General features: G+C 40.5%; 1 protein-coding gene across 1 annotated transcript in view; it reads right to left on the bottom strand.

Annotated features, from left to right (window-relative positions):
- Window positions 1-10,582, bottom strand: part of prkx (protein kinase X-linked) — a 48,053-nt gene extending 37,471 nt beyond the window's left edge. The window contains exon 1 of the mRNA XM_062414660.1: window positions 9,951-10,582. Within this exon, the coding sequence (XP_062270644.1) occupies window positions 9,951-10,098 (148 nt within the window). The 5' untranslated portion in view covers window positions 10,099-10,582. The remainder of the gene's footprint in view (window positions 1-9,950) is intronic.
- Between the last annotated feature and the right edge of the window lie 1,489 nt (window positions 10,583-12,071).

Below are 12,071 nucleotides of genomic sequence, written 5' to 3'. Positions count from 1 at the left end.
GGCCTCAGCACAAAAGGGATCTTTATTGTCATTGCAAGTGTACAATGAAACTCCATTTGGGCAGTCCAACTGCAGCATAAAAATATAAAATATATACACATAACACTAGTACACTAGTGCAAACGCATGAACCCAAACACATCTCACCCATACCACTGACCACATACACATTCATACCCATAAAAACTTTAAAATATACATAAATACAGGGCGATGAGACACACTGGGTAGTGGGTATGCATTAGAGCCCAACTGATGCTGGATTTTCGGGGCTGAGGCCGATACCAATATTAGAAAATAGATGAATGGATGGAAATATTGGCCAATAATATTAAATACACAGAAAATATACATGAACACACGTTTTGCAATGATCCCTCGAATCAAACACTTGTGACTAGATATGTAATGGAGACATGATATTTTACAGTTTAACAATAAATGACATCAGACACTGAAACACTAAACTTCACACAAGGTATAAATAACTATAACTATAACTATAACTATATCAGCCCATAATATCAGCTGGCCAATATATCAGTCAGGCTGTAATATGCATTGCTAAAAAGCTGCTGTAATTCTCCTTGCAGTATTAATATGTCACTTTACTATGTTGTTATATCTTTTTCAGGTGACAAAACAACCATTTAAATTCTCAATATGAGCTTTATTCAAATAACCTTTATTTGGAATTTTGCTCAAACTTTTTGGAAGCTGTGAGACAAGCCAGTCAGCATAAAGCACGTCAACAGCATTTTTGTAATTACGCTCACTGCCAGAAGGGGGACACAACAGTTCCACACTGCAGATTTACAGTAGACTAATCGAACATGTCTGATGTTAAATGAAGGCTGCTGCAGGAAACAGTTTGGTGCTTATTACATACACCTATATTCCTACTGATGTATGGAATAGAAACCAATCATTGTAATTTCAAGCTGTTGAATTTAACAAATGGGGGAAACAGACACAAACATGCTTTCAGGATGTGTTCACATGGAAAGTGACAGAAGTAGTGTGTGTAGTGTTAGAACAAAAAAAATAAGTAGCTTGAAAGAAAAGTTGCAGCTGCTGAGGTTCAATCTTCTGCTGCTCATGTGGTGAATCACAGTGTAAAGTGGCTGTGATCAGCCTCCCTCACTATCCTGCATTTGAAAATTGGGTTTCAGATGCCGTCAGACCATCCGACGAGCACTTTGTCTGAAGCATAATGAGGACGCTTTTTGTTTCGACCAAAGTGTTGCAGAACTGTTCCCTCTAATCAGCTTCAAATACAAAATAATGCATGAAAATCACCTGAATCCTGCAGCCCCACAACAACAAAAACACGGGGGGGGGGCGAGCAGGGGGAGCTGTCAGTTATCTGTCCCGCTGTCTCTCTGCGTGACAATCTGCTGAACCCGTGTAACATTTCACCCCACTCCACTCTACCAGGCCTGCATTGTTTAAGTGTCTGAACACACACATGACGGAGGGAGACAAACACGACCGAGGTCTTCTCTCCACACACTCAGCAGGGTTATAAATCATACTGCTGCTTCTTTGGTATTTCCTCAGCTGGGGTTGTTATCAGGAAGCGAGCAGGGACAAAGGCGGCTGATAATGAGACTGAATGGAGAAATGGACGCCTGATTCCAGAGAGTAATGCACTGTAATTGATATTTACCCCTCTGAAAACTAGGTCACTCCTTATTCGTCTTCCACCTGCTCTGCACCTCCTGAAATTCCTGTTCTGGCTGGATGCGGCTTTTATGAGTAACGCATTCACACCGGCAACATTAACAATAGTCAAGTAGAGAACAGGAATGTTGCCCTTAGATTCACGTCCTCCGACAGGACGAAGGCCCAGCTATTCCAGCGACGTTCCCGGGGTCATATAGGCCCAGCGGCATGTGACGGCAGCAAATAAATCTAATGGCACAAGAGAGTCGCCTCATGATTTCAATGACAATTAAACAACAGTGGGCAGATAAAGAGCTTTAGCTGATTTGTTTTAGGCAGCAAATCCCTCTCATCAGACAAAATGGCTCGGCAAATTGGATTTTTATGCGGGCGCTCATAAGCTTCGGAGCTTCCTCCCAACAGCACACGATGGGTGCCGCACACCTCCCTTACACATATTAAGCTCAGGCTTTTGTTGGCTGCATGTGGCTTAATGCATATTATTGAGCTGGATGTCTTGTGTAAAGTATGCGACATGATATCATAAATCAGAAAGCATGTTAAATCTGCCTGTGAAATGAAACTATTACTATTAATGAAGAAAAAAAAAAAAAAAAAAGGTCAGAGGGATGCAGTGTCATCACTCTGTCTGTTCCACCACCATCTGGCCTTTTATGATCAGACTGCAGCACTGTTACACTGTCAACTGTACAACAGCAATGCTATTGGTGGACAAGGAGACTCAAGAGATGATTGGTGGTTCTATATTTGTCCCCAAACAACAACATGTATTTATTGTTTTAGTTACAAGCTGACTGAAAGATGCTCATGTTCCTGCTCTGACACATTTATTACTCATGTTTTTGTTCATCATGTAGAATGTTTCCATTAAAGGACATCTCACACATAAAGCATGACAGCTGACACTGAATAATAATGAATTATACTAGATCATTTTTTTGAGATGATTTTATATTTATAAGCAGCAGTTTTATATAGAATCAATGGTCTTCACTCCATGTTTCAAATCTAAAGGGGCATTTCCTTTTTCCCCGTGGACTATGGAAAGCTTGGTCCATCTGTTAAACCTGTCTGAACATCTATAGCTATTTGAAGTCATTAATGTATTATGTTTCTATGTTTATCTGAATGTAATTGTCTCTCTGTGTAAAGCACCTGTTGTTTTCAAATGTATAAAATCTATAAAATTGACGTTGTGTTTTCGTGTGTGTGTTTGTGTGTGTGTGGTGTGTGTGTGTGTGTGTGTGTGTGTGTGTGTCTTGGGCTTTAGGAAACATAACTGTATAAGTGCAGTAATCTTTGGTGCAATGTTGTACACAATGTAGTAGATATCACAATGAACAATACTACTGTGATCAATAGCATTAACAATAGTATGAATAATAATACAGATAATACTGAGTCATAATATTAAAATGACATCAGTCAGATAGGCTGGTGTAACATGCTGCTCTGTTACCACCCTGTTTAAACACAACTTAAGATTCAATCTGTGCAAGACAAACATTTCACAAGTGAAGCTCAATGACTCTGCTAGTGGAAAGGGCAACACCCCCCCACCCACACACACACACACACAAACACAGAGGGAACAGTCATCTACTGACTGCTGTGTCAAGCATCCCAAATCCCCCCAGGACAGCTACCATTCAAATCCAGCTGAGAGTCAGAAACAGACCTGCACACACACACACATGCACACACACAGAGAAGCTGAGTTTCATCCAATAAGTGCTGATGCAGGTGTAATGATACAGTTAACACATATAGACTCAGCCTTTTGAATCCGCTCAATTGAAGATCGATTGCCATGAAATGTTGACCAGTCATTAACTCTTTAATATCATCAGGATCAGGCTGTCTAGTTTCACAAGCATGCTGAGTTTAGATGGTAACAGATTGTTTATGGATGTTCCTCCATCTTTGTCTCATTCTGCATCACAGCACAGTTACTGTCATTATTTCGGTTTATTTTATCAGATGATGTCATGATGATATTTCATTCTCTACGATGTCTGACAACAGAAACTGAAAAAAAAATCTGCTATATTCAAACAGAGTATGTGATAATAAAGAGCAGCACAGAACACAGCTACATATTTTCCTTTGTACTGATTATTAGATCCAAATGTTGATTTGTCCAGTAATTTAGTTTATGACACATAAAATCCATGACACTCCCTTCAGACTCAGCTGTACTTTATCTTTTGAGCTAATTAACAAAAGCAAAAACCTCACTAAGATGCTAAACATTACACCAGCTTATCATGCATGTTTAGGGCCCTATGATTTCTGCGATCACGGAATCGCGGACAGAATCGCGGAATTGGACGATTAAAACGGAATTTATTTTTCTCTGTGCAACTTGGAAATAGGAGAAGCCGTGTCAGATACCTCTACTCTGCTTCTCTAGCAGAGCCTCACAGAGCTTCACAGAGTCTCACAGAGATTCACAGTCTCACAGAGCTTCACAGAGCCTCAGAGAGCTTCACAGAGCTTCACAGAGTCTCACAGAGCTTCACAGAGCCTCAGAAAGCTTCACAGAGCTTCACAGAGCGTCACAGAGTCTCACAGAGTCTCACAGAGCATCACAGAGTGTCACAGAGCGTCACAGAGTCTCACAGAGCTTCACAGAGCCTCACAGAGCTTCACAGATTCTCACAGAGCTTCACGGAGCCTCACACAGCTATGCAGAGCCTCACACAGCTTTAGAGCCTCACAGTCTCACAGAGCTTCACAGATTCTCACAGAGCTTCACAGAGCCTCACGCAGCTTCACAGAGCTTCACAGAGCCTCACACAGCTTCAGAGCTTCACAGAGCCTCACAGAGCTTCACAGAGCCTCACGGAGCCTCACACACCTTCACAGAGCTTCACAGAGCCTCACAGAGCTTCACATAGTCTCACACAGCTTCACAGAGCGTCACAGAGCCTCACGGAGCCTCACGGAGCCTCACACATCTTCACAGAGCTTCACAGAGCCTCACACAGCTTCACAGAGCGTCACAGAGTTTCACAGTGCTTCACAGAGTAACTACCAAATAAAGAATGAACAGATGAACAGAAGGATAAGGTTGCAGATGATGATTCTTTGTTTTGTTTTGTACAGACATAAAAGCTTGCTGAGTCATTTCTTGTGTAATCCTGTGATGTAGGTGTGACTCAAACTTTTAGCAGAGCTCCTCCCTACAGGGCAGGTTTCTGCCTGAACATGGATTCAACTTGACTAACCTTGAGAGGAAAACTCTCCTCATTCACTGACCAGTGTACACTCCTCTGACTGCAGGCAGCTTTTTTAACAGTCTCTTCCGGTGAATTTGCTAATAACAAACGTATCCAGCCCTGAGGTTCAGGTTATTCATGCTGACTGCACTCCTGCTGCAATCACTTCAAAACTGAGTGCTCATTATGACAACAGCACGAAACTGAATGTATACAAAACTGAGCACCGTGGGTTATTATGTGGTTCCTGATGAATGAGTAACTCCCAATGCTATGGTTGAACTTTCCAAACTGAACTTCAGTGCTGCAAAAAACATGAAAACTTGAACTTGTAGAGCCCTTCAGACATTAAACACTAACCATTCATATATGGATATGTGCTGAATTCAAAATGTCAACTAACAAGCTGAATTTAGTTTTTCCATAAAAAGTGTCCTCCAGCACCCTAACCCTAAAATGATTCTCAACAGTCTTACATTACTTATCAAAAGCAGATCACATAGACTAGTTTAGATGTGTGTGAGTTGGTTATAGAGATAGTTCAGAGTTACAGTAGTTTGGGGGGAATTTGAGTCTTTTTAACACTTTCTCAGAGTCTGAAACCAATAAATGTGAGCATTTATGGATTTGTTGTAGGCTGAAGTTTGTCAAACAGAAATATTATAGTTTATGGGATCAAATAACATCATCATGGTTCCACGGGCATCCTGGCACCCAAAACAACTGAGCAAGTAAAGTAAGGGAGGGTAAGGAGGAGGCCTTCTTCCATGTCTGGGTGACACATGCAGTGACAATGTCATGAGTCTATAAAACATTGTGAGTGTCTCATGTCTGTGATTTCAGCATACGAATACAAGAGTTGATCAAAAGATTAGATTAGGTAATCTAACGCGCGCGCGCGTGTGCGTGCGTGCGTGCGTGCGTGCGTGCGTGCGTGCGTGCGTGCGTGCGTGCGTGCGTGCGTGTGTGTGTGTGTGTGTGTGTGTGTGTGTGTTTATATCTTTGGGACTTTTGCTTTTTAGATTTCAGTGGAACAACCAGAGACAGCACTACATGTACTAAATGATTAAATGAAGAATCAAGTAGGTCAGCTGGAACAGTGTGCCTCATGATAAAGCACTTCTGACATGACAGGAGCTCTTATCTTGATAACAATACATTTAAAAAATGTTATTTGATACATCAGTGAAGTGTGCCGTCTTATTAAAGTCTGTGTAAAGTAAAAATAAATATGTGTTCTGAGTGTGACATACCACAGAAAATTATGTTGTTAACCACCCTGCCAAATTTGAATGATTAAAAAAATCGCCAAATATATGAAATTAGGCTTCAAAGTTGTGTAAAAATCAGCCTCTGTCTCTGCTCCCAAACGCTGTGGGCGTGTCCGCTGAATTTGCTAAAACCCCGCCCCCCTACCAAGTGTCACCTGTCAATCAAAATCACCACCGCTGCCTGAAACATGGATGCTCTGTCTGAGAGCTTTCTGCTGCTAACTCAGCTAACTGGCGAATTGTAGACTGTAGTAGTAATAGTGTTAGATGTAGTAACAATAACTGGCCACTAGGCAGGTTAACCACTGAGGAGAGTGGCCTCTCGGTCTTATATAGTAGGGGAGGGACCAAGGTCATGTGGGTATGCCACTACGTCATGGAGTAGCCGTTTTTTGCAGGCTCAGAAAATCAGGAAAAATTACAGGGTGAGAAACAGTTTAATGCTCCATCTCCACAATTCACTACTGCATATTTATCAGCCTTAGTTATCACATGTTTTCTGGAAGCATTTTCCAACATGTATAATGTGTTTAGAAGTAAATCAACGAATTGACTTTAAACAGACTTCAAAGTTTCAAGTCAAACTACCTGCAGTCACATGTTAGTTGTCAAATATTAAAATTGATGATTGATTCACTTTTAAAGAAAATAATCTCCAAATGCTGTTTTCAGTTTCTTAAATATGAATATTTGCTGTTATTTTAAGTCTTCAGTTGCAGTAAGCTGAATATCTTTGTGTGCTGTTGGACAAAATAAGACGAGGACGTCACTTTGGACAGCACTGCTACACATTTATTACTGTTTCCTGATATTTTATGGATAGGACTGGGTCAGTTTCTGATATTGCTGGTCTGGTGAATAAGCTTAAACCAGTTTGCCTTTATGTGATGTCTAGGTGTCTCACATGGATGCTCTGACTCTAACATTGCCGGCTGCTGCTGAAACTGGACTGACCCGGGCTAATAGTCTGACAGCAGCTTGTTAGGTCTGTCACAATAATGATCTACTTATCGTAAAATAACGGAAATATTTACATCATCATGTCTATATATGGACTTATCGTATGATACATGGACACCTTGATCTCAATATTGCCACACTTTGCATAATGATGCTATTGTATTATCATTATACCAGCAGTATAAAATGATCTTCAGATGACAAAAATATAGTTTATCGCGATTATTTCTGAGACAATATATCGTCCAATAATATTAGTTGTCATGACAGGTCTACAGCTTGTGTTTAGAAACAGCCTGCAGGTACAAAAGGATAAAACAGATCATTTGACCAGCCTACACGGTAGCTAGCAGCAAGTAGGGATGGGAATTGATAAGATTTTGTTGATATACATGCCATTACCGAGACTGCCTATTGATCAGATTCCTAATTGATTACCTTATCAATTTCTGATCAATTCTTTATGTGGAAAAAGTTGAGGTGAGACAGACAGTTATTTTCTTCAGCTCACAGTTGGTTTAAGTTGTTAAATGTTGCAGTGTGTGTTGATCAGCTGCTCTCGTTTGTTACTGCTGGAGTTAGCCGCGCCGCTCTGCTAACGTTAGCATGCTTACGGCCTAAAAAGTTCACAGTAAACTTCACGTTCATCTCACGAAAGGTAATTATTTTGTCATTTAATCAAAACAGGCTTGCACCTGCTGCTGTTTTTAAAGATGAACTACAAGATAGCTAAAGATAACTTAAGCGTGTCGCGCTGTAAACAGTCTGGAGGCTGCACTATCCTCACAGATGAGGTCCGCCTTTTCCATCCAGTCAACACACTGGGGCATGAATGAGAGGAACCAATAAGCTCAGAGGCATATGATCCTGATGGCTCGAACGGGTTGTAGATTCCCCTCCCTAGCAGCAAGTTAGCATGGCTAGCATTGTTAGCATAGCATAGCCGTGCTGTGCGTAGCAGCAGTGCTTCCAGAAAGACACGGCATACTCTGCCTCTGATTGGCTAGCAGTTATTGCCTTCATTGATTGGGTTAGTTAAGGTTAAGGTAAGACTATCACTCAGCTGTTCTGTCTGTGGCGCCAACACGCTCTCATTCATCAACTCTCATTATGTTCACATGCAACACCTAGTGGTGAAATTCAGTATTACAGTTCCAATCAGATTTGAGTTGATCATTTTTGACATCAGTCCAACTCCATTTATGCTTCTATTTATGGTACATTGGTTGCACCCAATATACTGCCAAACCAACCATGTGAGTTGTTCTGTCAAAACCACTAGTTCAGTCGACTGCTGAAGCCTCACATTAGCTCCAGGTGAACTTTGCAATACAGTTTTGATGACATTGAATACATTTTTGTGATCAACAGAGGCATTTAGACCTGCAATCATATTAGTTGATTAATCAATCCATCGCCAGAAAATGTATCTGCAACTATTCTCATAACCAAATAATCACCTTAGTTATTTTATTAAGAAAATACGACAATCGTTTCAGCTTCTCAGATGTCAGGATGTATTGCTTTCCTTTGTCATACATGACAGTAAACTGAATATCTTTGGATTTTGGACAGTTGGTCAACCTAAACGACAACATAACCTTTGATTCTGTGAGATTTGAACATACTTTTTTTTTTTATTATACAGAGAAGACGACTAATCTAGAGTGTCAACATTCATATGAACACTAGAGTGCTGTTCTAAGACTGACTTGAAAGACTGTGAACCTAGTCAGCACAATAATCAATTATTCATACAGTCTAATAATAGAGCTCTATGTGACCATAATCTGATACTCGATGCCACAAACACATTTCAGTTGTTATTTAAAAAGCATTTAGGTTACCCCGCCCTGTCATGTATGATCCTGTACTACGTTAACTATATTATTACATGAATGCTCTATTTCACGCTTCAATCTCTCACGTAGTTCGGAGACCATGTTGTGACAAAGTGAGACCAGTGGTAGAAGAATAACTCAGTACCTATACATAGTACCAATACAAGTACCAATACAGCAATGTAAAAGTACTCCATTACAAGTAACAGTCCTGCATGAAAAATCGTACTATAGTGAACGTACATAAGTAATATGAGTGATGTAGTATGCAGTATTACAGTAAAAGTAGTGGTTTGGTCCCTCTGACTGATATATTATTGTATATGACATCGTTAATAGTGAAGCATCAGTGTTAGAGCAGCATGTTACTGTTGTAGCTGCTGGAGGTGGAGCTAGTTTACACTACTTGATATACAGTTAGCTAGTTTAGTCCAGTGGTTCCCAAGCTAGGGGTGGGGCCCCTCCAAAGGGTCAGCAAATAAATGTGAGGGGTGGTGAGATGATTAATGGGAGAGGAAAGAAACAAAATGTGTTTTCAGTTTTTGGACTTTTTCTCTAATCTTTTTTCTTTGCTGAAATATTGGATCATTTGAACATTTATTGAAATGAAACCATGTGAGAAGTTTAGAGGGAAAAATCACTATTTGGTGGAGCTGTTAACAACTCATAGACATCTGAAATGTGAGCCCGACTACACACTGCTTTTTGTAAGACGTCAAAAGACAAAAAAAGGTTGGAAACCACTGGTTTCATCTTTAACAATGTGTTGTATTTTAAAAGCTTGTTATATTATCCATTGTGTCAAATCTTCATCTATAAGTAACTAAAGATGTCAAATAAAAGTAGCATCACGTGGAAATACTCAAATAAAGTACAAGTACCTCAAAATGTTACTTAAGTACAGAACTTGAGGAAATGCAGTGAGTTACTTTCCATCAGTCCAGCACTGAGTGAGGTGTAGTTGAACTCACCCACTGTAGCGATGGTCTCCAGCTCATCAAGGCAATATATCCGGTTATTTGGTGATGCTTCTCCAGCTGAACTGCCGGCGTTGCTTTTACTGTCTTTCAGGGAGTTGGTCTCATTGTTGACTCCAACCTTTGCTTTGGAGGACGCCATTGTGTAATTTAGAGACTACTTTACTGTTTGGGTTTAGAAATATCCAGTGGGACGCAAACACAACTCCTATCATACATTTCTAGACGCACAGAGTTGCTGTCAGTCCATCCTCTTTGTCTGGCTTTGTTTTCAGATACAGTAACAGCTTCCACGCTGGGGAAACTAACCGGTAAAAGTAGATAATGTTTATATGAACTAATAGATAATAGAAAAGTGAACCACTGATATGAAAGAGACAAAGCAGACCGTGACAGGTGCACTGTGGTGCTAGCGACTTCGGGTTAGCAGCTAGCGTTAACGTCCATAGGGATGCACCAAAACACTGCCGGTATGAACGGGAAGCGGCATCAGAGAAGCTCCGGGATGAACGGCTGTTAGCCCGGGACACGGGAGAGTTTTAAAGCTTCGCTAAGTCGACGAATCTCGTTGCTTTTCTGCCTCAAACTTACTGAGTTTCCCCATTATTTACTCAGCTCCAGCAGTAGACCTCACCCAGCAGCTCTCCCTCTGTCCACATCAACCAGGAAGCGATACAGCACCAGCGTCCAAGTCATTTCCGCTATGCACTTTCAAAATAGAAACGCTAACCTCACGTGACGTCTTTTAATCAGTAAAATAAAGTGCATGAGCGGCTTTGATGCTGTTGGTCAGGATAAATATGTTCTACACTATGACATTATTAGAACTGAACTCTAAAAAGTTACTCCACTCATAATTTTTAAAACAATTCCAACGTGTTGTGTTTAAAGCGGCACAGCTTCCGGTGCTTTCTACTTGACTGTGAGCACCTTGACACAGCTGGGAGACAGGCTGCAGTGTTGACATGAGGCAGCCAATGAAAATGCAGCTCTCCCGGCCGGGACATTAACCAGTAATGTGTTGGGAGGGGCGTGGTCATGTACACAGGTATGTTGCCCTCAAACAAGGCAGAAAACAAATCAAAGAATAGTCCACAGTCAGTAAACAACTGAATTTAAAGATTAAATAAAAAATGTGGTAAATGTGCTGAAATTTTCAAAATCAATAAAGAGCAATTTAATAGGAAAAAACAAACTTGACCACTAATGTGCCAAACTTAGTTGAGCCAGCCATGAAATGTGTGTCATGAAATATGTTATAAAATCAGCTATACAAGATTAACTTTAAACACAGTTGCAGTTCTAGGACAGGACAATGTGTCCCAGCACCCTGGACATCCTAAAGTGCATCTTATTTGATATATTTCTTTTTTTCAAATTGTGGGCACATGTTCCCCATTTATTATTGAATTTCCTCAAATGTGTGAAACAGTAGTTATAATATCTGTTAATTGTCAGCCAGTGTTTGGTCAAACATGATATAGAAGCCTAACTGACATCTACCATTAGGAAGAAAGGTGAGGTTACTTTACTTAATATGAAACCATTCACCTCCATGACAGAAGGAAGACATCAGGTAATGTGAATCAGATACACCTTCTCTCTCTGTCTCTTTTGTCACTGGTTTCTTTTCTGATGGTTAAATGTTTCTCTTCCAGTGTTGTGTGTATTTATCGTCCTACAAGAATGCAGTAAACAGATTATATAATGTGCTGTAGGTTTTCTGCCTGGACACTGAAGCTGTTGTTACAGTGTGTTGTCTAATGAGCTCAGTCACGGGGACAGATCCAATGACACACTGTCCTACTTTGCACATTATTTCTATAAAAGCAGTAATCTTATTTTCTGAGCCATTTCTGCTAAAAATGAGAGCTTAGTTTAGGAGTTAATTAAACTGCCCCCCTCTAAAACGACAGCTGGCCACTGTGGTTTAAAATGGAGCAGTACCACCACTGCTTAGACAGTGGTCCCTGTGATTTTGGTGACTTTTTAACCATTTGACACATCAAGTCAAAAATCCATCATGCTTCCCCAGAGAGGGACTCCTCCCTGTTTTAGAAGCTTAAGGGATAAGGCTGCTGATATATCCCATAAAAATACCCAAAACCAACAATA

This window comes from Scomber scombrus, chromosome 24, assembly GCF_963691925.1.
Source record: "Scomber scombrus chromosome 24, fScoSco1.1, whole genome shotgun sequence".
Classification (NCBI taxonomy): domain Eukaryota; kingdom Metazoa; phylum Chordata; class Actinopteri; order Scombriformes; family Scombridae; genus Scomber; species Scomber scombrus.
Note: the sequence above shows the minus strand (reverse complement) of the source record. Positions and strands in the feature narration are given on the sequence as shown.